This window comes from Schistocerca cancellata, chromosome 1, assembly GCF_023864275.1.
Source record: "Schistocerca cancellata isolate TAMUIC-IGC-003103 chromosome 1, iqSchCanc2.1, whole genome shotgun sequence".
Taxonomy (NCBI): Eukaryota; Metazoa; Arthropoda; class Insecta; order Orthoptera; family Acrididae; genus Schistocerca; species Schistocerca cancellata.
This window is the reverse complement of record NC_064626.1, coordinates 612525650-612553070: the sequence shown is the minus strand read 5'-3', so window position 1 is coordinate 612553070 and position 27421 is coordinate 612525650. Positions and strand designations below refer to the sequence as shown.

Sequence of the window (27421 nt, the reverse complement as noted above, 5' to 3'; positions counted from 1 at the left end):
CCCTCGACGATCACCAGTGGTGTACGGCCAGTGTAGGAGATCGCTCCCCACACCATGATGCCGGGTGTTGGCCCTGTGTGCCTCGGTCATATGCAGTCCTGATTGTGGCGCTCACCTGCACGGCGCCAAACACGCATACGACCATCATTGGCACCAAGGCAGAAGCGACTCTCATCGCTGAAGACGACACGTCTCCATTCGTCCCTCCATTCACGCCTATTCACGCCTGTCGCGACACCACTGGAGGTGGGCTGCACGATGTTGGGGCGTGAGCGGAAGACGGCCTAACGGTGTGCGGGACCGTAGCCCAGCTTCATGGAGACGGTTGCGAATGGTCCTCGCCGATATCCCAGGAGCAACAGTGTCCCTAATTTGCTGGGAAGTGGCGGTGCGGTCCCCTACGGCACTGCGTAGGATCCTACGGTCTTGGCGTACATCCGTGCGTCGCTGCGGGCCGGTCCCAGGTCGACGGGCACGTGCACCTTCCGCCGACCACTGGCGACAACATCGATGTACTGTGGAGACCTCACGCCCCACGTGTTGAGCAATTCGGCGGTACGTCCACCCGGCCTCCCGCATGCCCACTATACGCCCTCGCTCAAAGTCCGTCAACTGCACATACGGTTCACGTCCACGCTGTCGCGGCATGCTACCAGTGTTAAAGACTGCGATGGAGCTCCGTATGCCACGGCAAACTGGCTGACACTGACGGCGGCGGTGCACAAATGCTGCGCAGCTAGCGCCATTCGACGGCCAACACCGCGGTTCCTGGTGTGTCCGCTGTGCCGTGCGTGTGATCATTGCTTGTACAGCCCTCTCGCAGTGTCCGGAGCAAGTATGGTGGGTCTGACACACCGGTGTCAATGTGTTCTTTTTTCCATTTCCAGGAGTGTACAAGACACCTTGATATAAATTCAGTTACCATGAGAATACTGAAGTTCTTTCATACATTTTTCACTGGATATATTATTTTATCACATTTTAAAGTATCCTTGTGAGTCTTGAGGATTTCTGTGTAATGTTGGAGGCCCATCAGATAACACTAGTTAAATAGGACCTGCCTGCCAGAAAAATGGAATGCAAATAAAACAAAGATAAGCACAGTCTGTCAATGCTTTCATGGTTGCTGTCAAGAATAAGTGACATTAAGTACTTTTATAATTAAGTCATCTCAATTCCTAAAATTAAAAAAAAATGCATTAATATTTTAACAGTTGTACTAAGATGAGAAATCAGTATAGCGTTATCAAGGTGTCTGGGAAATTATTTACAGATTTGAAATCATATTCTCCAGTGCATTGGTTGTTATACTGTTCATATTTCCATGAGCTATGCTGCATGCAATGTTGTTTAGCAGATAGCATCGCTGGCTGGCATCTTGTGGAATACTCAATCTCTGTATAAATAGCTGCACTCTTTGTCCAGGATTGCAATTCTGTTCTGTCCATGTGTTGGTGTCCGTAATAAATTTGCATTCAATACCATGTGTTTTACTTCACTGTTTTGGATTTTGATCTGACTCTGGCTATGATGTACAACATTGTTTGGTGGCGACACTGGATATATCACTGTGACTCCAATGAGGTAATGTAAAATATGTCACCTATATAAGCAGGAAATGGAATAGAAACAGTACACGGTTCCTACAGTCCAAATATTGACATGACCTATGTAATCCATAACAGCAGCAAGTCAGCTGCAGTTAAAGCATCTGGAGATGAAATGGCTGAAAGGGATCTACATAGTCATCAAACGCAACAGCAGGGATGTGTTCACAAATGTGTACTTTTACTTGGACAGCACAGCCTAGCAGTGATTGAAGAACAATGAGGAGAAGCTCAATGGCGGAGATAAACTGCACGTTGAATTGAAGAAAACATTCAGCAACAATCAATAGCAAGTCTTAGGGGATAAACTGAAGCACAGGGCTCAAAGTCGTGGGATAATTGGACCTTTGACAATGTTACTTGGACCAATGCAGGTACAGTCAACTCCTCCTGCCAAAGAACAATCCTTTGCATGTTGCATGGAGGGACAAAACGCCAAATTGTTTCCATTGTGGGTGCCCTGGACATGTTATATGTTACTGCAAGAAAGAAGACGAGTTTACAACTATTATGTCACTAGACATTAACCATCGCAACTGTTCTGTTCACACAAGTCAATTGCACAAAATTATAGTCAACCTGTGGGATGAAGCCCATTGCCGTGCCCTACACAAGGTCACTCCTCAACGTGCCATAGCCATTTCCCATCACTGTACAGAGGTAACAACTAATCGCCCAGCTGCCAAACACAGGAAAGTATCCAAAGAAACCACCTGTTGAGGTGAGGCTGACAGTCACCAAGATGTCTGAAAATCCCATTCATGTCATCATTGACGCTCAACCTATCAGGACACTAGTCGACTCGGGCTTCGTTTTCTGTAATATCATATGCTTATCACACTAACTAAAACAGGTTATTTCTGCAATACAAATGCAGTTGTGCTCAAAATTGCTAATGGGAAATATGTACAGTCAACTGGAAATGTATTCATGAAATGACAGACAACAACAATTCACATTATGTCATTTCAACATAATGTTGTTATAACTTTATTCTTGGACAATACTTCTTGCAGGCCTCACAAGCAATTGGACTGTGCAAGGTGTAGTATGAAAAGAGAATGAAACTTTCACACCTATACGAATACAGGTGAGATTAAATTATATTAATTAATATATGTTAATGACTTTCTGTTATTTTAATCATTTTATTTGTACAAAACTATATTGTATGTTACACAGATGTTTTCATTTTCTGTTCACATTGAGAGCATGAGCGATGCAACATGCTGATGGCATTATCTTTATTGCAGCAGCCAAAGATGCTGAGTCGGGTATTGCCACAGCTTACACAACAGCCTGTGATTGCAAGAAGATCTTGCTGTTGTCACTGTTGATTACTTTCATTGTTAAAAAGTAAAACAAATGAAACAATTTATGTATCTGTAATGTAACAGGTCATGTTTTAATGTTTACTGTGTAAGTCTTCAAGTATACATTCTGAAATTAGGTGCTGTATTGTATACATGAATCTTCAGTGACAATAAAATATATTGTAAATATTAAAGAAATAATGTGATTTTACACTGAATGAATTCTTTTCTAACCAACAAAACATATCTGAAGTATTGAAAAGAAAAATAAGAATTATTTACAAATTGCCCAAGGAACACTATCTTTGCATTATCCAACAAAAAAGTATTCTCTAAATAGATCAGAGTTCCAGACTGACAAAGCTATTTCAACAAGCACACTCAAGAAACATTGCCCAAGCTGGTTGTTTGCCGTTGAAGGCAATGTTATCACACCATAATCAACAAGCCGAGTTCCAGTCATCAATCTAAATGCTCAGTTAAACTGTAAAGCTTTTGTCAACTGCAAAGAACTACTTAGGCTCATAAAATAAATCTACATGCCAGTGGTGATCATACACTTTTTAGGCAGTCAAGGAGAGCTGTGGATTGTTCACTGTTATGAGCAGACAATGCATCCCAAAAATATGTGCACAGGGACAGCCAAACCATCCAGGAAGTGCAGCTTTATGCTATCAACAGAGAACTGTGCTTCACTACCACCACAAACAACAGGAGGAAGCTACTACCAGTCAGCCAATAATATCTGGCCTGACCAAAGAACGACGTCGGTGAGAGTTGGCAGTTCTTCACCAGTTTTCATATTTTTTCAAATCCAAACTGGAGGAAAGATGAACCAAACAGTTCATGGTAAAACTTCGCATCAGGTATAAGGATCATCCACCAATTAGCCAGTGCTCGTACATGGTGTTGCCAGCTGAACAACAGATAATCCAGGAGTAAGTGAGAAGATGCTGCAAGATGACATCATTGAACCTTCAATGAGTCCTTGGTCCTCTCCTGTGGTCGAAGAGAAGAAGGCTGGCATATGGCATTCCTGAGTCAATTCCCAACAACTGAACAAAATCAGAGTGTTTGAAAGAAGCGAAGTATTTTACAATTACGGACACACAGATAGGCTACTGGTAAACTAAGACTGATGAAGCTTATCTGTAAAAGACTACCTCCGTAACGCCTGACAGCCTGTATGAGTTCAAAGTTAAGCCATTTGGCCCAAGTAACATTCCAGCCACCTTTGAGCATATGAGAAGCAACCTGCTTCGACGCCATAAATGGACGATGTTTCTCAGTTATACTGATGAGATTGACATTTTTTCGAAGACACCTTAAAATATCTAAGCTACCTGACAAACATGTTGAAATGTGTTCAGACTGCAAGCCTCTGCCTGAATCTGAAAAATTTCCTCTTAATCACACAACAAATAAAAATCTTGGGACACTGAGTGAAAGATGATGCAGGTCTGTCCTGATTCAGAGAAAATATGATCATTCACAGATTTTTACAACTTGATACCATGTTCAGGATGTTAGAAATTTTCTCAGAATGTGCTCATACTACCTACAATTCATAAAGGACTTCTGTAACAAGGCATATTTCTTGCAAGGACTACTGCAGAGAGATGTCAAATTTTCCTGGAACAAGGCACAAGACAGAATTGTGCTAACATCTCTCCAGCCCTATCAATGTATGACAAGAATGACGAGACCGACTTCACATTGATGCTAGCAGTTACAAGGTAGGTGGTATTCTATTACAAATCCAGGAGTGTGCTAATATGTTGATAGCTTATGCTCCAAATCCAAGAAAGAGTGTCTTGCATTTGTTTGAGCCATAAATTCCGGCTACATTTATTTAGCAAACTAATCACCACTGTGACACACCACCATTCTCTGTGCTGGCTGACGAGCTTGAAGGATCCATCAGGTCGACTAACAAGATGGGCAGGGAGGCTTCAGTAATGCGACAATGCAGTAATATATAAAAATGGACAAGAACACAAGTACACACAACTGCCTTTCACAAAATCCCGCGGCTGAACACAGCAGCATGGACAAAATATCAGTCATGGCTGTTGTTGCTGGACAAAGGAAAGATACAAACTACTGAAAACCATAGAAGCTTTGAAGAATGAGGAACCAACCAAAGGAGAATTTTAATTACCAAACAGGACATTGTACAAGGTGTTTCGAAAAGGATTTCACAAATTTGAAAATTCATATAAATTAATTCATAGTACCTACAGAGGTGATTGTAGTGTCAATTTGTAGGAAAATACATAAAGTTTTGTCTTATGTAGTTCGCTAGTGCCAAATTGCACCATAAGGAGCGCTCGCAGCAGTTGCGTTAAAGATGGTTGCCTTCACTGGACCTGAGCGTGCTAGCTGTGTGTTTTGGTTTGAAGAATCAAAGTTGGCGACAACAGTTCAGCGTAATTGTCGTACCAAGTAAACTAAAGATCCTCCTAGCAGGCCTACAGTTTATGAATGACAAATATTTTGTAGAAACAGGGTGCTCGGTAAGACATAGGAAATCATCAGATCATTCAAGCACATCCGACGGTGTCATTGAGCGAGTGATATGTTTTGTCAACAGCCTATACAATCAACCCGGAGTGCATCTCGCAAATTGCAAATCCCACATTCGACTGTTTGGCGTGTGTTGAGAAACCGTTTGCATTTGAAACCATATAGATTGGCAATCGCAGAAGACAATGTGGGAAGAAATTGACTTCCGATGGGATGTGTGCAGGATAACCAACGGAAGCCATATACAACATCTTTAGTTTAAGGTAAAAAGCTTGATGTGTTTCCCTACAAAATAACACTAAATCCAGCTCTATATCTTCTTTCAATAAATTTATATGAATTTTTAAAGTCATAAAGTCCTTTTTTGAAACACCCTCTGTAAGAAGAACGATGATCTTATGGGGCAGAAACAGTTACTTGTCACCCCAACTCACCTACAACCAGTTATCCTGGAGCAGTTCCACAATGCTTCAGCATATGATCACCTAGGATTTTTTAAGACTTTATACACAATCTGAGGCAGGTAACACTGGTCAGGTCTCTACAGATCTGTTAGACAGTATGTCAATCACTGTAATGAATGCCAATGACAAAAACTCATGCTCGGGGCATCTGGCACCAATGCCACCTGCAGCAGCACCATTCAACCAAACTGGAATCAAACTCTTACGGAGGTTCCTGAAGTTGACAATTGGTGGATAATATTCTGCAGTGATTAAAGACATCATTTTGAGGCACAGAAAACCCTGTGTGATGTCTGATTGTTGAAAAAGTTTTCCAGTCGACACTAGTGTCAGAAATAATTTTACGTTGCGACATCACAAACGGAATGACAATTGCTCACGATCACAGAAGGCTTTAATAATACTTTGGCAGATATGCTCTCTATGTATACTGACATCAAACAGAGATTAGGATACAATACTGCCTGTCGCGCTTTCTGCTTATGGTCACAAGACCAAAATGGTTGGTTGGTTTGTGGGCTTAAAGGGACCAGACTGCTACGGTCATCGGTCCCTTTTTCAAAACTTCAAACACTGCACAGAATAAAAACGAACTATGGACATGACAACAGATGACATAGGACAAGAAAGACGCAGACAGACCAGACAAAAGGAATTAAAATCACATAGAGTGTGACAGTGGTTGGCCGAACATAGAGACAATAAAGGAAAAGCCAACCACCTAGAAACACACTAAAAAATAACCCAGTCTAAAATTGTAGGCCAAAGGCCAGACTCATAACAAAAAAATTACGAACACTCAGAATAAGTGATAAAAACTCCCTGCCCGAATAAAACGCAAAACTAAGCCTGCCATGGCAGTGTCATCTGTTAAAAGGGCAGGGAGCGTATCAGGCAGTGCAAATGTCTGCCTGAGCACAGCTAAAAGTGGACAGGCCAAGAAAATGTGAACCACCGTCAAAACCGCCCCGCAGCGACAGAAAGGAAGATCCTCACGGCTCAGTAAATATCTGTGCATCAGTCGGGTGTGGCCAATGCAGAGCCGACAAAGGACAACTGAGTCCCTGCGAATGGCTCGCATGGATGACCGCCACACAGTCGTCGTCTCCTTGACAGCACAGAGTTTATTACGTGTGGTCAGATAGCGCCATTCAGCATCCCAAAGCGCGAAAACTTTGCGGCGTAAGACAGCTCACAAATAAGTCTCCGGGAGGCCAATGTCCAGAGTTGGACCACTGGTGGCCTGTTTGGCCAGGCGGTCAACATGTTCATTGCCCAGCATGCCAACATGACCAGGGGTCCAAACAAAGAACACAGAGTGGCCGCAACGGGCAAGAGTATGGAGGGACTCCTGGACAGCCATCACCAGACGAGAGTGAGGGTAACACTGGTCGATAGCTTGTAAACCGCTCAGGGAGTCGCTACAGATAATGAAGGACTCACCCGAGCAGGAGCGGATATACTCTAGGGCACGAAAGATGGCGACCAGCTCAGCAGTGGAAACGCTGCAGCCAGCCACCAATGAGTGTTGTTTGTAATGGTCCCCTAGAGTGAGAGCATAACCGACACGACCCGCAACCATCGAACCATCAGTGTAAACAACGCCAGAGCATGGAAAGAAAGCGGCAACGGAAGGCCTCCAGAGGGACTGAGTCCTTCGGGCCCTGTGCCAATTCGAGCCGAAGGCAAGGGCGAGGCACACACCACGGGGGTGTAAGCACGGGGGCCCCGGAAAGGAGGTGGAAGAGGGAAAACCCCAAGCCCGGAGAGAAGCTCTCTGACGCGGACCGTGATCGTACAACCCGATCAGAGCCGACGTTCTGCGAGATAGACGGCCGACTGAAGGAACAGGAGACGATAATTAGGATGCCCAGGCAAGCTACAAACATGTTTAGCATAAGCGGACAGTAAACGTTGGCGCCGTAACCACAGTGGAGGGACACCTGCCTCCACAAGTATGCTGTTCACAGGGCTGGTCCGGAGAGCACCAGTGGCAAGTCGGATCCCGCTGTGAAGGATTGGGTCCAGCACCTGCAACGCAGAAGGGGATGCTGAACCATAAGCCAGGCTGCCATAATCCAGACGGGACTGGATTAACGCCTGGTACAACCGTAAGAGGGTAGATCGGTCGGCGTGCCAGCTGGTGTGGCTCAAGCATTGCAGAGCATTAAGATGCCGCCAACACATTTGTTAAAGCTGCCGAATATGTGGGAGTCAAGTCAACCGGGCATCAAAAACCACACCCAAAAACTGATGTGTCTCCACCACAGCAAGAAATTTGCTGGCAAGATAAAGTCGCGGCTCAGGGTGAACAGTGCGTCGCCGGCAGAAATGCATAACGCAGGTCTTGGCAGTTGAAAACTGGAAGCCACGCGCTACAGCCCAAGACTGCGCCTTGTGGATAGCACCCTGCAGCTGACGTTCAGCAGCTACAATGCCAATGGAGCTATAGTAGAGGCAGAAGTCGTCAGCATACAAGGAAGGTGAGACAGATGTTCCCACCGCTGCAACGAGCCCATTAATTGCAATTAAAAACATACAGACACTTAAGATAGACCCCTGTGGTACCCCGTTCTCCTGAACTCAGGGGGAACTATGGGAGGCCACGACTTGCACGCAGAAGATACAATGCGACAGAACATTTCGTAAGAAAATCGGCAGCGGACCCTGAAGAACCCAACCATGAAGCGCAGAGAGGATGTGATTGCGACATGTCGTATCTTATGCCTTCCGCATATCAAAAAAGACAGCGATGAGGTGCTGGCGGCGGGCAAAGGCCGTAGGGATGACTGACTCCAGGCTCACCAGATTGTCGGCAGCAGAGCGGCCTTAACGGAACCCACCCTCAGACAGAGCCAGAAGGCCCCGAGACTCGAGTACCCAACTCACCATGTGTTCGAGCAACTTGCAAAGAATGTTGGTGAGGCTAATGGGGCGGTAGCTGTTCACCTCCAATGGGTTCTTACCAGGTTTCGAAACAGGGATAACAATGCTTTCCCACCATTGCGATGGAAACTCACCCTCAACCCAGATACGGTTGTAAAGGTCGAGGAGGCGTCGCTAGCAGTCCACTGAGAGGCGTTTCAGCATGTGACAGTGGATGCGATCTGGCCCAGGAGCTGTATCAGGGCAAGCGGCTAGGGCACTGTGGAATTCCCACTCACTGAATGGAACATTGTAGGATTCAGGATGGCGGGTGTGAAATGAAAGACTCTGACGTTCCATCCCCTCTTTAATGGAGCAGAAGGCCAGTGGGTAATTCACAGAAGCGGAACAAAGCAAAATGGTCTACTAAGCAGTTTGTAATTATGTCGGAGTCAGTACAAACTGCTCCATTCAGTGAGAGTGCAGGGACACTGACAGGGATCCGATAGCCATAGAGGCGCCTAATCTTGGCCCAAACCTGCGACGGAGAGATATGGAGGCCAATGGTGGAGACATAGCGTTCCCAGCACTCCTGCTTATGTTGGCGAATAAGGCAGTGGGCCCACACACGCAGCCGTTTAAAGGCGATGAGGCGTTCTATTGAGGGATGTCATTTGTTACGCTGGAGCACCCGCCGGCGATCTTTAATCGCCTCAACAATCTCAGGCGACCACCAAGGCACAGTCCTCCGCCGAGGGGACCCAGAAGAACAGGTTCAAAATGGCTCTGAGCACTATGGGACTCAACATCTTAGGTCATAAGTCCCCTAGAACTTAGAACTACTTAAACCTAACTAACCTAAGGACATCACACACACCCATGCCCGAGACAGGATTCGAACCTGCGACCGTAGCAGTCCCGCGGTTCCGGACTGCAGCGCCAGAACCGCACGGCCACCGCGGCCGGCCCAGAAGAACAGGGAATGGCAGATTCTGCAGCAGTAATGATGCCGTTGGTGACAGAGTGAACCCCCGCATCAATGCCGTCATTGGAAAGAGGCTCAATAGTGGCAATGCAGGAGAACAAGTCCCAGGCAGCCTTATTCATAGCCCATCTGCAGGGGCGCCCAGAAGAGTAAGGCTGTGGCAGTGACAGAAAGATCGGAAAGTGATCACTACCTCACAAATTGTCGTGCACACGCCATTGGACAGACGGTAAGCGGCTAGGGCTGCAGATCGAAAGGTCGATGGCTGAGTACGTGCCATGCGCCACACTGAAATGTGTGAAGGCATCATCATTCCAAAGTGATAGGTTAGAGCTGGGCCAATAAATGCTCAATGGTGGCGCCTTGGCCTGTTGACATTGATCCACCCCACAGAGGGTTATGGGCATTGAAGTCGCTCAGTAACAGAAAACGGTGCGGCAATTAGGCTAGCAGCGCAGCCAGGACATGTTGTGGGACACCACCATCTGGTGGAAGATGGAGACTGCAGACAGTTACAGCATGTGGCTTCCACACCCGAACAGCGACAGCCTCTAAAGGTGTTTGTAGAGGGACAGACTCGCTGTGAAGGGAGTGAAGGATGTAGATGCAGACGCCACCAGATACCCTTTCATAAGCTGCCCGGTTCCTATAATAACCCCGATAGCCACGGAGGGTGTGGTTTCGCATTGCCGGAAACCAAGTTTCTTAAAAAGCAATGCAGAGGAGAGGGTGTAGGCTGAGAAGTTGTCGGAGTTCATCTAGATGGTGGAAGAAACCGCTGCAGTTCCACTGGAGGATGACATTGTCCACGGCTGAGAAAGGCGTGAAAGGACTGGGGAGGCAGATTATGCCGCTGGGTCACCTGCTGCCACCAATTGAGCACCTGTGCAAGTGCTATCCATGGTGTCTGAGGGACCGGCGAGATCAAGGTCCTCAGCGGACGCCAGGATCTCCACCTCATCCTCAGACGCAGAGCTCGAAGGGTGCGGTGGGGTGGTGCACCGCAAGTTCTTTGGCCTTAGAGGTCTTTCTCTTGGACTTCTCTCACTGAACCTTGGGTTTCACCGGCTGGGAGGGCTTCACCAATTCAGTCTCCAGGACGGAGGAGGATCACGTAAGCCCTATGACCAGCTGCTGGTTGGCACTTATGCCACTGTCGGGCGTCATCCTTCCCGCTTGTGGAAACCTGGGAAGGGAGCGACCCCTTGCGAGCAAGACTAGGCGAAGAAGTGGACAACTCTCCGGCTTAGAAGCGGAGACGGGCGTCCCCGATGGGTGGGAGGGTGTTGCTCCCAAGGTAGGTGATGCAGGAGCAGCAGGGTGGGTAGAGCCCCCCCACGGGCAAGGGGGCATGTGGAGTTGTACGGCTCATCGATCTGGCTGGAATTCTCTGAACTGATGGGGCTAGCATGGTGGCTGTAGCGGCGGTGTATGAAGATGTCATTCTCACATGATGTATTCGGTCATATTTGCCTCTTAGCCTCACTATAGGTCAGTCGGTCCAGGGTCTTATATTCCACGATTTTTCGCTCTTTCTGTAAGATCCAGCAGTCGGCGAGCAAGGTGAATGATGCTCTCCACAGCTGACACAGATGGGAGGCGCAGCACATGGAGTATTGGGATGTGATGGGCATCCGCAATCTCGACATGTGAGGATGGAAGTACAGCGGGAAGACATATGGCCAAACTTCCAGCACTTTAAGCACCGCATTGGGGGAGGGATATAGGGCTTGACATCACAGCAGTAGACCATCACCCTGACCTTCTCCGCTAATGTATCACCCTCGAAGGCCAAGATGAAGGCACCAGTAGCAACCTGATTATCCCTCGGACCCCGATGAACACACCGGATGAAATGCACACCTCAATGCTCTAAGTTGACTGAGACTGGAAAGATAAGGCATGGAAGATTTGTTTTTGCACAAGGATGGGAGGATAATTATGGTCAGTGAAGGCTTCAGTGAGACCCTCGGTATATTTTGAGAGGAACTGCTCATCACTGCAGATGCGATGACCACGGGTGGCTAGGCTGTATGGAAGGGACTTCTTGGTATGGAATGGGTGGCAGCTGTCAAAGCAGAGGTATTGCTAGCGGTTAGTAGGTTTGATCTGGATGGAGGTACTGATGTAGCCGTCTTTGATGTTGAGGTCAACATCTAGGAAGGTGGCTTGTTGGGTTGAGTAGGACCAGGTGAAGCAAATGGGGAGGAGTCGCTCTCAAAATATACCGAGGGTCTCACTGAAGCCTTCACTGACAAACCTAAGTATCTGTTGATAAGAAAGCAATTTCGTGAACACAGTTTTCAAAATACACATGTTCTATGCATGCGGTGATTGATTTTCTCTATTTTGCTTCTATAAATTATTTAGTACTTCCATCATTAACTTAGAATATTTCATTGTTTTGCAGTAGCATGATCATGCCTTTTAGCACATTTTTTTTAAAAAGAAAGGAAAGTATAATTTACTGTCTCATTCATTCACAGTAAAACAAATAAGTTTACAATGTTTCAAAAATACTAATGATATTTTCAGTGTGTTTCATTAATAAGAAATACAAAGGAAAATCATGCAATTTATAAATAATCATCAACTTAAAACTTCAACCTTCAGAATGATGTTTTACAACTTGTTCAATTCTGCCACAGCTTAAAGTGTTATTTGAAGATGCTCTGAATAAAGTTAATTATGAAGTGCTTTTAATCAACTTCTAGTTACTCTTAACATGCTTAAAAAGTTGCCATACAAGAGAGAAAGTCAAAACATTTGTATCTTAAGTAATGTGTAATATTTATTAGAAAAAAGGGGGGGGGGGTGGAATTAACTGTGACGACATTTTGTTCTAAGGCTCGAGTTGATCAGCTGAAGTCTATTTGATGCAGCTATAGCTGATATCCATTCAGTATCTGACACACTCCTTTGCCAAAAACGTTATTGAATTTAACTCTGTTTCAGCAAAAATTGCAACATTATTATTATTATTGTTGTTGTTAAATTTGCAACCAAAAAGTCAATTAAGCAAATCATAGGAGAAGTTCTAACAGTAGATGGCGAACAACAAGTGACGTCCTTTAGAAAGTACAGTACAGGCAAATAAATGTGTGTGTAAAACATAATACTGCACAAGTACCAAGGTCCAATATTGTTCAAATTTTTGACAAATCTTTTCATTCCCTGGCCTGGACACCAACAATATTTCACAGGTTGATGTATTTTCATTGAACTTTAAAATCTGTATACTCATTCATGTTCAAAAAATGAAATTGTTTTATATTAGTCACAGTCCATGACTTGAAAAAATAATTTTAAAAGTACAACAACAGATGATGATAAAAAATTTATGACAGCAGATTCGATTTATCAATCACCAAAAATTTCTGAATAAAGTTGGGTGTATTTTCACAGAATTTTTATACTGTTGCAACAAATTGATTTTATATCTTATCCATGTCCCATCCTGTACATGTATTTTTTAATTTATTGACATAATACTGAATAACATTTCTATATTTTATTTTGGTAAAATTATGTTTAGGCTCATGCCATTTTGTGGGCACAAAAAGAATTCCTCTTTCAGTTTCAATTTTCTAATGTGAGAAATATTACAATGTCACACAAATGTCCCATTCCACCACATGGAATGACAAGTCCAAACATCTGCTTGAAAATGTCACACACACACACATTTAATTCAAGTTCAGATCTCCTCGAATAGCTATCAGTGAAGTTTGCAAAATACATTTGGTTTTATTTTGTTTTAGGGTGGAAAAACGTCTAACGTCATATGCATCCATGTCAGAGCCTTAGGACACTAACACGAAAAAGGAGTTACAAACTATCCCACATTAAGCCCAATCAATGGGAGGAAACAGAGCTAAGAACAAGGACTTCCTCTGGAGAAAGGTCCCCCCCCCCCCCCCCAAGGGGGGAATTCACAAAATATACGGTACAGCAGGTAGAAACAGAGATAAGACAGCTGACAACCTTTTCCCCAGAAAACATTTTTCCACATCCTGTATTGACACACAGTGAATAAGTATGGGCTGTATTACAGTAAAAATGAAACTGAGCAGGATTAAATTAAACTAGATTTGGAACATAATGGAATAAAAGCCTTCTTCCTTTGTGTCGAATGCCAATTTATTTATTTATTTATTTTCATTTCTCTATTGTCACTTCAGTGCAAGAAACAAATTTGTTTTCAAAAGTATGTAACTTAGCAATCACTCCTAAATAGCATTATTCCCCTACCCATCCTAGGCTAGGTGTTTGTCAAATATTCTGAACCCTTCTATTGTTCCAACATGCAGCTAGATTAATGTAAAGAAAGAAATTGTGTCACTCCCTACATTATGCAGAATGATGAGAATATACTAGCGCAAACTTCATGGCACAGAATACACACATTCAACCAGTAGCCTACTATAAACAACTAGATTTCTGAACTTAAATCTTATAAAGGAAAGTGAGGGAGAGATCCTTCAGACAACACCAGATTGGGTTGCCTCAATTCATCACCATGCATACAGTCAGAACCAAATGTGGAAAACATGGTATGACCACATCTTATGGTAGTGAGTGTGGGATATAGCACACTGTGGCAACAGATTCCTTGCAGATGATGATAATAATTGTCATTTAACAGTTATTATGCATCACTCTTATGCCTAAAAGCAATAATATGAAAGAATACCATTCAAAATTCATTGAAGGAATGTAAGTTTTCTCATAATTGCCCCCTGTCCCCTTTTCATTTCCACACAGTAGGGTCTTTGTCTTTGGGGAGACACGTGTCTGACCGTACACCTTCCCCGAATTCCTCTTTTCTCCTTGAAGTAGATACACATTACTTCATAAGCTGTTATTTATTTTTTTCTAGAAGCTGTATTGGGAGATAATCTGCCTGAAGGTAATCTATATCTGTGTACTTAATTTTATAACTTGAACTTTCCTTTTTATTACAAAGGATATTTCCTTCTCACCCCATCAAGGAAGTCTCTCTTTACCCCGTGTTCTGGGTGACTTTTCCATAATTTTCCCCATTTCCTAAATCTTGCCAGTACTTTTCCTTCACCCCTCTTTCTTACCCCTCAACCCTTATATCAGAAGGAGCAAGTAGAACCACAAGCATGTCCATTTCCAAATCTTTTGTGTGTTTTCTCTCCTCCCACCAAATAGTGGTAGAATTTTCATATCTATACATATATGTTTTCAAAGAATACACTATAAGATGTTTTGGCAGAACACAAACCACTTCACATGCATACACGCATGCTTACAAAATACTTTGACAGTGTTCATCCATGTACATCTTATGGCTATAGGCTACACACAACAATAGGTGTAACACTATTCATGTCTTTCAGTAAACTGTCAGTCAGTTAAAGCAATTTCTTTGTGACAAGCTACTAACAACCCTACAAAAACCAACGTACAAATATTCTGATGAGGCAAACCATTACATCTACCTGCATAATAGTAGCAATTCTGGGTGGCACAGAACAACAAAGAGAAGTCCTTGGTAGATTTTCAGAGGTATGTGTTACTATATGCCTATGGACATTTCAGGCAATTCCTATAAATTATTGGACAGGAGTCTCAGGGCACAGAGCTGACACCCGATAGCATGAAAGATCCATTGGGTCCAGGTAACGCAAATTTGGTACCCAACACATTAATATAAGTTCACTATCACGTTCCTCAAACCAGCGACATTCCAGTTTTGTAATATGTATAGTTACCGTGGTGGAAGGTATTAAGCCAAAAGGAATGCAGATGGTCCACAACAATGTTCACACAGTACACAGCTGTCATTGCATCATGTACTGTTACCACAGGTCCCTCTATCACTAAGTACACGGCAGAAGATACCCGCACTGTACCAATTATTAGGGCAAAATCCCTTGTTAGTTCTACTTGGCACAGGTATCACACAGTTGGGCAATTTTCCAGAATGGGTCAAATTAGTGATATGAAAGGAATCTCCTTTGTAGAATGATTGCATTTCCCCAGTGTTCTACCAAAAAACCAAAATCTACTACCTGCTTTACCCACAAATGAGCCCATGTGATCATGTCCCTACAAAGTGTCACACCCAGTTATTTATACAAGTTTTCTGATTCCATAAGTGGCTCATTTATAAGATAATCAAAGGATACTATGCTTTTCATTTTGAGATGTGTGCAGTTTCACATTTCTGAACATTTCAAGCAATTTTTCAATCTTTGCACCACTCTGAAATCTTACCAACAACTAACAGAAAATGTATGTGCCTTCTTTCAGATAGAGCTTAACTATAGACAACTGTCATCTGCAAAAAGTGTGAGTTTACTGTTGTGTCCACAAGGTCATTAACATACAACATGAACAGCAAGGGCCCCACCATACATCCCAGGGGCATACCCAAACATGCTTCTATGTATCTGACAATGACTCTCCATCCAAGGTAACATGCTGAGTCCCCCCTACCAATAAGTCCTCAATCCAGTCATAAATTCAACTTGACACACCATATGATCATACTTTTGACAGTAAGCATAGGTATGGTATTGTCCCTCATACCACAAAATTGTCCACACCAGCCTGTGTTTGTGGCAAGGTTCATGTTTACGGCAGCCCTCAATCTGGGTGACTGAGTATCAGGATATTACCTGGTCTAACAAAAAACATGAATAATCCTGATGGGCAACAAGCTTCAATAAATCTGCAGTCCAATCTCATTACTGCTCTGCCCATTGCAATCTTAACTGATGTCAATTGGTCCATCCACGTGATCATATATAGGGGTTCTCTGCTGCTGAGTATCATGTTCATTGTGTGGTGAATGAATCACTTTGGAACACTTTTGCTTGCACCAGAACTGCACACTGCAGTCCAACATACCCAGGCAGCCTATTTTCCTTTGCAGAATGAGTTTGACTTCTGTTTTCTGTGATGAGACTTGGAAGCCTAACACAGTGTCATCAACTCATGGTTTCACTAACCTTCAACCACTAGATGCTCATGAAAATAGCATGTGGCTACCTGACCAGCTTTATCTTTCCCAAGATGCTTGTTCTCAGACATCAACCTGTAACAACTTGCTCTTTGTCAAAGTTACTTATGTCAGTGGATTTCCCCATTTGTGGCCCGTATCATACTACAATCAGTCTCCATTTGTGTCTGCTCTGCTTACATATACTCCTTACAGCATCACATGCCTGCAATGCTATCAGATGTCATTTTATCATGTGGTGTTAATCCATAGCTAGTCTTCTCCATATTTGTATGTTGAAACACATAGTGAACAGATGTAGTATATACATAGTAGTATAAAAAGGGGGGAGAGGGGCGGGGGAGAGGGGCGGGGGAGAGGGGCGGGGGAGAGGGGCGGGGGAGAGGGGCGGGGGAGAGGGGCGGGGGAGAGGGGCGGGGGAGAGGGGCGGGGGAGAGGGGCGGGGGAGAGGGGCGGGGGAGAGGGGCGGGGGAGAGGGGCGGGGGAGAGGGGCGGGGGAGAGGGGCGGGGGAGAGGGGCGGGGGAGAGGGGCGGGGGAGAGGGGCGGGGGAGAGGGGCGGGGGAGAGGGGCGGGGGAGAGGGGCGGGGGAGAGGGGCGGGGGAGAGGGGCGGGGGAGAGGGGCGGGGGAGAGGGGCGGGGGAGAGGGGCGGGGGAGAGGGGCGGGGGAGAGGGGCGGGGGAGAGGGGCGGGGGAGAGGGGAGAAAGTTGAAACTACACAACACAATGTAGCACCATACTTGTGTTTCATGCCTAGAATCTATCTTCAGCATTTTTCCTTATATACAACCTGTGATGGACTGGGTCACTGATTCTAGTCTGAACACAGAACAGCAAAGTGAAACACGATATGTGCTACTAGGTTACAAGTGTAAAAACAAAGTTTTTATTGAGGGTACACATGCAAGCCTGAAGTCTTCAGTAACAATCACAGTAAAATGTTATTCGGGACATCTCTTAAAGGTTGGCAATGGCACAAAAATCAGTGTTCAGAGAGTGTCAAGAAAGGCACAAACACAAAATAAAAGGAAAGCTGAAATGATAAATTCAGTCTCCAAATGTTCCTCCACAAAGGAAAATCAAGGAATGAAACACTCATTTCACATATTTATGACAGCAAGGATGAGTGACATTTGAAGTAGTAGTGGTGAAAAGCAGCTTCAATCGCTAAAACTCATTAAGTCTGGACCTGACGGAAGACCCTTTCAATTCCATACAATTGAATTGAATTTATTTGCCTGTAAACAACTGTTGTGTTGTATAAGGCATTGTCATTTGTTACAAAATTATACAGTTTGTTACAAAAATTATACGAAATGTTAACATACATAGATACTATTACATAAATATTGCATATCTTCTACTCATCCATAATTAGTTACACTGGTTGCACAGACAAATTTTGTTGTATTTCGTAAGTTACAATTTTCTTAGTTTACAATCACATTTTTTTTTGTTATATAAAAGAGTATCATATTTTTCATTGTATAAAAGAGCATCTAATTTTGTTATTATATATGAATTCACTTGTACTATAGAATGATTTCTCTTTCAGCCATATCTCTACCACCATTTTGAATTTATTTTTATGCAGCTCCCTTGTGCCATGTGAAAGTGTGTTAAAAATGTTTTGCCAGCATGTACAAAATTATTTTGGACTTTACTCAAACATGTCCAAGGAATGTCTAGTAAGTTCCTGTTCCTGGTTTCATGAGTGCGCATCTGACCTGCTTTCATACATGTGGGCATTCTGTTTGGCTTGCGTAAGTGCTTTGAGTATTTATAGACTGGGGACTTCAAATATTCTGTGCTCAATAAAGTACTGCCTGCAAGAAGTTAATTTGCTCAAACCAAAAATACATCTAATGGCTTTCTTCTGTCAGAGGAAGACGCTTTTTGCCCTGGCAAAGTTTCCCCAAAGAAATATTCCATAATGGAAATGAGTATGGAAAAAGGCATAATATGCCATAAGCATGCACTCCTTAGTGACACAATCCTTAAGTTTCCTAAGGAGATATAAAACTCTTGTCAACTTACTGCAGAGATCTTCTGTGTGGGTATTCCAGCATAATTTTGTATCTAGATATATGCCTAACAATTTTACTCAATGTCTTGGTTCATTTGCTCTATTGTTAATATCTCTAAGGGAAAAAGAGATGTGTTCAATTTTGTTTTTATTTAATGACAGTCTGTTTTCTTGGAACCACTGAGCTGCTTTTTCCATCACTGAGTTGTTCATTTGTTTGACTACATTCGCGTCACTATGTGATGTGATAAAAGTTGTGTCAGCGGCATACATTACAGATTTATATGGTAATAAGCTGGGCAGGTCATTCACATACACAATAAATAAGAAAGGTCCCAGTACAGATCCTTGTGGGACTCCATATTTCACCATGAGGTGGTCAGATTTGTTATTTGAGTTTAAAACTACAATTTGTTTTCTGTTTGTCAAATATGTTTTCAGCAATAATAGTTATCCATCAGTTATTCAATATTTTTCAAGTTTTTTAATTAAAATGCTGCGTGGTACAGTGTCAAATGCCTTGGTTAAATCTACAAAAGTTGCATAGGGGTAATTTTCAAAAACCATGTAATACCGATTGTACAATTTCCTGAACTGCTTTTATTGTTGATAGCCCACTTCAGAATCCACATCCAAATCCTATTTACGAGGTTGTAAGACAAAAAAAAAAAAAAAATAAATAAATCATGTAACTGGTCTTTCATTAAGGTTTCAGTAATTTTGGATAATATATGTACTATTGCAATGGGTCTGCAATTTTGGGGTGAAGTTCTGTCTCCTTTTTTGAATATGGGCAAGACAATTGTCAGTTTAAGGCAGTCTGGAAATGTTCCTTCTGAAAACATCCTACTGATTAGGTAAGACAGTGGATTGCATATAGGTGTCTATTATTTTCTTTATGATAAAATTAGATAAACCACGAATGTCCTCGGTTCTGGAGTTGCTCATTGGTTTGACTACATTCAGTATATACCGGGTGAGCAAAAAGACAGTATAAATTTGAAAACTTAATAAACCAAGGAATAATGTAGATAGAGAAGTAAAAATTGACACATGCTTGGAATGACGTGGGGTTTTATTAGATCCAAAATGCACGATGGTACTCCACCCCATATTGCTAGACGCGTGAACGCGTCATTTGGTGATGATCGTGTGCTCAGCTGCCACTTTTGTCATGCTTGGCCTCCTAGGTCCCCAGACCTCAGTCCTTGTGATTATTGGCTTTGGGGTTACCTGAAGTCGCAAGTGTATCGTGATCGACCGACATCTCTAGGTATGCTGAAAGACAACATCCAACGCCAATGCCTCACCATACTCCGGACATGCTTTACAGTGCTGTTCACAACAATATTCCTAGACTACAGCTATTGGTGAGGAATGATGGTGGACGTATTCAGCATTTCCTGTAAATAACATCTTTGCTTTGTCTTACTTTGTCATGCTAATTATTGCTATTCTGATAAGATGAAGCGCCATCTGTCAGACATTTTTTGAACATTTGTATTTTTTTGGTTCTAATAAAACCCCAGGTCATTCCAAGCATGTGTGTCAATTTTTACCTCTCTATCTATATTTTTCCGTGATTTATTCAGTTTTCAAATGTATACTGACTTTTTGATCACCCGGTACTTAGGATAAACAGTTTTCCATCCAAATTTTGGCAGGTCTACTGGAATGTCTGTTTCCCCACAAACTGGGAAGTCTACCTGCATTGTCCTCTAAATTTCTTTCATTTGTTACAGCTAATTCCCCAGAATTTATGAAACTATTATTTTGCTTCCTCTGCACTTCGAGAAACAGGTAAATTTTCTGCAATTAACCCTGTTTCTGCTTTAATTATTTTCCATGCTGCTTTACATTTGTTACTGGGCTGAGAAATATAGTTGTAATTTGCTTTTTCTTTGCAGAAATGATAACTTTTCTGTAAATCTTTTTTAATTTGGCATATGTATGTCTATATTCATTATTTGAGCAAGAATTGTCATAGTAAATTCTTAATAGAATTCCTAAGTTGTTTAAGTAAGGTGTATACCATTCAGTTATATTACTTTTCTGTTTTCTCCTTGCATTTAGTCTATTGTGTTTAATGATGAGGGGGCAATATTCATTAAAGACAATGGTAATGGTATCTTAGAAATACTCAAAAACATCACTTAAAGGCTCATTCTCCATGACAGCATTACACCAATCAATAGTTTGAAGTCTTTGTGTGAGGTTTGTTACATTTGGTGGATTTATCTGCCTCACTATCCAGGATTCTACTGGTTGAACACGATTTCTTTTGAACGCCATTAATTTCAGGAAAATTCCATTATGGTCAGAGAGCATTGGTTTAAAAACATTTAAGACTACCTCATCTTTGACAATGTTTGATATGACATTATCTAGACAGGCATTCTGCCTGGTAGACTTATAGTTAAGGCAATTGTAACTGTATGATTTGTGGGTATCTAGCAGTAATCTGCTTTTAGAACTTTGCACAATCACATCTATATTAATGTCACCAAATATTAAAATTTTGTTATTCTTATACCTAAGTAAGTACATTAAGAGATTATCTATATGCTCAACAATAACTCTGGCACCAGTTTTTGGGACACAGTACATAGATACTACAACAATCTTGCTTTCGGTAAAGTGAACGGCAGCAATTTTAATTTCTCCTTCATGCACTAAATCCTTAAGATCTATAATCTTAACTGTATGTTTGAGGTCACTTTTCATTAGTACTGACACTCCTCCAATTTCCATAACTGGTCTAAAATAGCCAGTTAAAAATTTAAAACCAGCAGGAGTGTACAACCTGGATTCATGTTCTTTAAGCTAGTGCTCATTTAGGCACAGAATATCACAATGCAAGTCTTTTAAAACCAGTTCAAGTTCATTCAGTTTCTCACTGACTAAGTTTATATGAAACAAGGACAGATGGTCACAAGTTGTCTTTTGATTGTAGCACTGGTTTTTCATAATCCAACTTTGTAGTTAATGGTGGTGGTTGAAGGTTAATAGGCCTAGACCAAGATTTGTGAGAACAAGTCTTGCTGATCACTGCAAGTTCCCCTGCTGGGGACATTCATGTTCACGGCTGTGGATTGTTTTCTGAAATTTTAACCTATCACTTATAACCTTTTCAATAGCCTGGCATAAAGCTAATTTACCAGAATAATTAAAACGCTGTCAATGTTGTGTGTAACAGTCCCTTTTAAAAATGCTTATATTTATTACTGTCACATTTGGTTGTATCTAATATTAGTTTGTGATACTTTTTTCTTTACACATGAAGCTCCAGTCAAGTCATTTTTGAGTGAATTAGGTCTGTTCTTTGTAACAATTTTCTGCAGATCACATAAGCAGAGAAATGTTACCAGTGATTGGAAAAAGAACACAGGGTACACTCATCTACAGACAAAGAAGACTCATATGACTACAATAAATACCACTCACGTCTACATGTAGCAAAATCTTAGAACAGTTTCAGAGTTCAAACATTATGTCTCAGCAGGGACGAAACTTTCTGCATAGAAAGAACGATGTGTTCTGAAAACATCAATCGTGTGAACTTAACTTACACTCTTCACATGATATCAACAGCACCACAGATAAAATAAACCAAGCTGATTAGGAGTTAAGAAGTTCATTATCATCATCATCTTCTACATAAATTATGTTCCTATGGGATGTATAAAAAAGTTTATGAAAGGATAAAAACACTCCCAATAGACACACCGCAGCTCGTTATAATGGACGGAGTCTACAACAGACATTGAAATAATATCTTGTGTGTCCCAAGCAAGTGTAATATGACCATCTGTTTTTGCTATGCAGTAATGACTCTGGAAGAAGAAGACTGTTTTACTTAAAATATGTGATTACATACAAGGAAATTCAATACGCTAAATGTTATAGTGACATCCAGCTACATCATGACAAAATATCAGATTGAGCCAAAGACTGGCAAGTAGCCACTAGTGATGAGAAATAGAGATATGTGCATAGCATAATACACAGAAGCAAGTTATCTCAACCACAGGGCAACCAGCGTCTGTGTTATACAAATATTTGGGAATACTATGTATAGAGATACGAAGCAGAACTGCATACTATCAGGACCTGCTGCTGATCTATTCAGGTACAGGTAAAGCAAATAGGGAAAAACAGTCTATCTACAAGAGAAATTTCATGTCAATCATTTGCATGACCCATACTTTAACAATTCTCAATTGTACGAGATCCATGTCACGTCAGATTGACAAGGGACACCAAGTAGGCCTATTTACAAGGGAGGGGAGTGCAATTGGTCAGAGGCTTATACTACTAACAAAAGAAAGTAAGAGAAGTATTAAAAAATTTTAAGTGGTAGGTACTCAAAAAATAAGTGCAATTTAGTTCAAGGGTACTCTTTTATAAATCACCTGAGAAGCAACTTTCAGAGCAGAACCTAAGAAAATGCTTCAGATATCTCTGAACCAATCCTAGAGAGACCCTACTATGTAAAATAGGTAAGAGTTACACAGTGGTGAACTCTACATATATATGATATATGTACATGAGATGCAACAAATATTTGTTCACTAAGAAAGCTTTTCCGATTTTTTTTAGTTTTTATAGTTAAAAGTGTGTTGAATATGGCACAAAAGACAAGCAGGCAACCTTCCCAAGTTCTTTCTATGACTGGGAGAACCTTTAGGTTTAACACCCTAAAATATAGGCCTACCCCCAGTAAAACTCCGGTCATTCACAGAGTACATATTTAGGCAATTACACTTAATAACACGTGCTGAAGGAAGACAATGAAAAGTAAAGGCACTTCTGCATCTTAGAGAGCTCTATGATGCAATAACTGCGCTCAAAGTGGGTGATTACAGCCTCCGTCAAATTATCCACTATGTCTGCCCCACATGAAAAACGATTAGGTCAAGTGCATCTAACATCACCATATTACTTAAATACCAGAAACATTATTACGTACCAAACGTGTATAAAACTGACTGGAAAACGTATGTCTCGGTTTTTACTTCAACACATCCAATTTAACGATTTTTGTCACTGTCCCACGGATGCATTAAATTACCACATCCGTCTAATTCTATGCTGTGTTCTAGTAAACACGACTGTGTGTGGGAAAACAAGGCTTCCTTTCTCCCGATCTCGCTCAAATGCATCAATTCTTAAGGTAGTGAAGGAGGGAAATAAAATGATTGTTTTTCGCTGATATGTACCGCAGAAATCGCCATACCCTCTATATAACTGGCAGAAAATTTCCTGCGTTACTAGAAATTTTGTTTCTACTGTTGTCGATAGTAATTTCTATTTTACCAATACGTACCTCAATGGGCAACGAGCAATTCCCGCAATAAAGTACTCGTATAGGGTACGTGACGTCCGGTTGTGGGCCCACAGGAAGGCTAATCGTTTCGTTCTCACTCATATTTTGATTAGGTTGTGCACAGCAGCCTAGTTTAAAAGTTGCATTTCAGTCTGAAAATAAAAAAAATCTTTAGATAAAACGATCACAAACCTATACATATCGATAACAAGCAAAACGTGTACTTTACCTTACCCGGTAGATTTCAAGCAGTCCTGTCGATATGGACCATCGAAACATCGACACATAAAATCGAATTTAACAAAAGCCCAAACAGATTGTGGACAAAGACATTACAGTTGGCTTCTGCTTCCATGGAGGTAAACATATTCTTACCACCATGTCTGCTTCGATGCAGATTGCAGAATAGGAAAAGATTTTGAAAGAATACCACAGCCTGAAGTCTTTGTTAGCTTTCAAGCATGTTTTCCATGCAGTTAGTAAAATTTTCCTGTTCACATGAATAAATTTTCAAACAAATACGTAAACTTGCACGCAATTTTCATTATTATCATTTATTATTGGTTTCTCCGTCTTAACCTTACTGGAATTAATTAAAGAGAATTATACACCACACGGGTTTCGCTTTTATTTACAAAGCATGTTTGCGGTCATTGGTGTTTCTGTCTGTTGTTCACATGTCCTTTTTTCCTTCGGGCGCTGAGGTCGGCAGAAACTTCGTTGTACACATGCACTTCATAGCTTTTTGCACACATTGGCGTTACTTTCACTTCACATCAATTTTGGAAATTACATCTCTAGCTAGCATTGCCACCCGTCCAGTTTGCGGCGGGATTCTCGCAGAATTTAAAGTACTGTCCGGATACCAAGTAAAGGTCAACTGGAATGAAAGTAAATCTAATCTAATCTAAAATCTAATCACTGGCCGTCACGTTACGTATTGTCCCGTCAAAACATTCTGCAATGTATTTCAAATGGCGGCGTCCACACATTTCTAATAAATGACGAAAGATTAATTGAAACAGTGATGTAGCAGTCGGAAATGTGCAACATGAATGTACTAAATTACTTGCCCTGTACTACATTCATAAAGTGGATTTCTACAGTGGCCGTCGTATCCGTCACCTCATATCACGGCACCTTTTAGATTTCTTCAGGAAGAAAGTACCGATACACTATACAAGGAGCTCGAAGAAGAGGAAACTGAACTTCATACTTTAGAAAGCCTGCCCTTATAGCTGAGTAGTCAGCGTGGCGGATTGCCGTCCTATGAGCCCGCGTTTGATTCCCGCCTGGGTGTTGTGTTGTCTTCATCATCATTACATCCCCATCCGGCGCTCAAGTCGTCCAATATGGCGTCGAATGTAATAAGACCTGCACTACAGCAGCCTGACCTGCCCCGCAAGGGACCTCCCGGCCAATGACGCCAAACGCTCATTTTTTTCAAAGTTTTTTCAAGGTTTTTCATTTGGTAGCTTAATTGTATTCAGAATTACTAAAAGGGGCATGGTGTACCATATTTAATATTTTACAATGAAATGGATTGCAATAGGGCTGCAACATAAAGTGGGAAGAATCAGATTAATTTGTAGGTGGAATTGCTTTAATGTTGTCATTAATTTCTAGTGTTTCATAAAGAAATGGACAGAAACCTTCATACACTGCAAGTTCTTTGTTTAAATATGTATTTGTGATAGGCTAATTTATTGTTAAGTAGCTTTCTGGATTGTGTATGAAACAGTTTTGCAAGCATCAGTGGTCCATATTTATGTAGTTTCACTAACTAATTCCAGCACAAATAAGGCACCTGAATTATTAAAAGCCAAATATACCTGCAGGGAAACCTTTGAATCTTAAAGGGAAAAGTATCGACGGAAATACGACTATTGCACAAATATTTGCACTGCACAAGCAACTAAACTGAACCTTAAACACGCCGATGACAGCTAGTAATTCCTTTTAGTAATTCTGAGTGCAATTTAAAGAAACAAATTAAGAACCTGATGCTTCGACTTTCTAAAATATGAAATTCAGATTCCTCTTCCTCGAGCTCTTCGTATAGTGTGCAGGATTCCCCTTCTGCAAAACGTAATTTCATTTTTCGGACCAACACTCATTTTTATGTTGTTTTGCCCTTCTCTTTCCTTCTCTAACATGCAAGCTATCACTGCAACCAGCGTGTCATTTGAGTCCAGTAAATGTCATTTCCGGACAAATATGCTCTTCAGCTGCCACATATATGAGCTATCGCATTGTGAATGTGCACTTCTGCACGAGAAAGTTGAAACTCGTCTTGCGAAGATCGCAATATCCACGAAACAAACATCTGAGGACAGCCATTCGAGTTGAGATCACGTGACTTGAATTTGATGTGATGGTGGCATGACATGATGGTGCTATGATGGCCAGTGTGAATTCGCCTAGATTTATTGAAGCAGTGTGGCAGCAGTCTGAATCGTATGGCATGAACATACTAAATTACTTACCCTCTACTACATTTATAAAGGAGATTTTTATGAATACTGGTACCCTATTTTACAGTGAAATGGATTGCAGCATGGCTTCAACTTGAAGTGAAAAAAGTGCTGTAGTTAGAGCCAGACTGAGTAGTAGGTGGAATTTATTTGTATATTGTCAGGCATTTGTAGTGTTTCATAAAGATATGGTCTGAAGCCCTGAGACATTGCAAGTTGTTTGTTTAAATATGTGTTTGTGACTGGCTTATTTATTGTTAAGTAGCTCTCTGGATTGCGTGTGGAACAGTTTTGCAATCATCAGTACTCAATATTTATGTGTTTTCACTTGATAACCCCAGTACAAACAAGGCACTTGGACTATTAAAAACCAAATACATGATGTAAAGAAAACTTGAAGGGAAACGTATTGAGGGAGATATGACTATTGTGCAAAAATTTGCACTGACTAGTAAGTAAACTTAATCTTAAACAAACCAATTTATCACTGGATGTGATGGTAGCTTAAAACACTGTATTCCTTTTAGTATTTCTGAGTGCAATTTGAGATAACAAATAAAGAAACTGATGCTTTGACTTTCAAAATATAAAATTGGATTCCTCTTCCTCAAAATCCTTGTATAGTGTGTGAAATTCCCTTTCTATACCATGTAATGGCTTTTTTGGGCATCACACTATTTTTTGTATTGTTTTTTTCTGCCTTCCTTCTCTAATATACAAGCTGTCCCTACAAGCTGCAAACAATTTGAGTCCAATAATCGTCATTTTTGTACAAATGTGGACTCCAGCATTCACATATAGATAATCTACCGTGTTCTGTTCCAACACTTTGTGCATAAAAAA

General features: G+C 41.7%; 1 protein-coding gene across 2 annotated transcripts in view; it reads right to left on the bottom strand.

Moving 5' to 3' along the window:
- LOC126182828 (density-regulated protein homolog) overlaps positions 1-24435 on the bottom strand; it is a 45405-nt gene extending 20970 nt beyond the window's left edge. The window contains exons 1-2 of one of the 2 annotated variants that reach the window (XM_049924882.1): positions 24339-24435; positions 24105-24256 (exon numbers count right to left, since the gene is read on the bottom strand). In XM_049924882.1, the coding sequence (XP_049780839.1) occupies positions 24105-24206 (102 nt within the window). In that variant the 5' untranslated portion in view covers positions 24207-24256; positions 24339-24435. Of the gene's footprint in view, positions 1-24104; positions 24257-24333 lie in introns of both variants that reach the window. The other variant, XM_049924883.1, reaches the window with a different exon arrangement.
- Positions 24436-27421: the final 2986 nt, after the last annotated feature.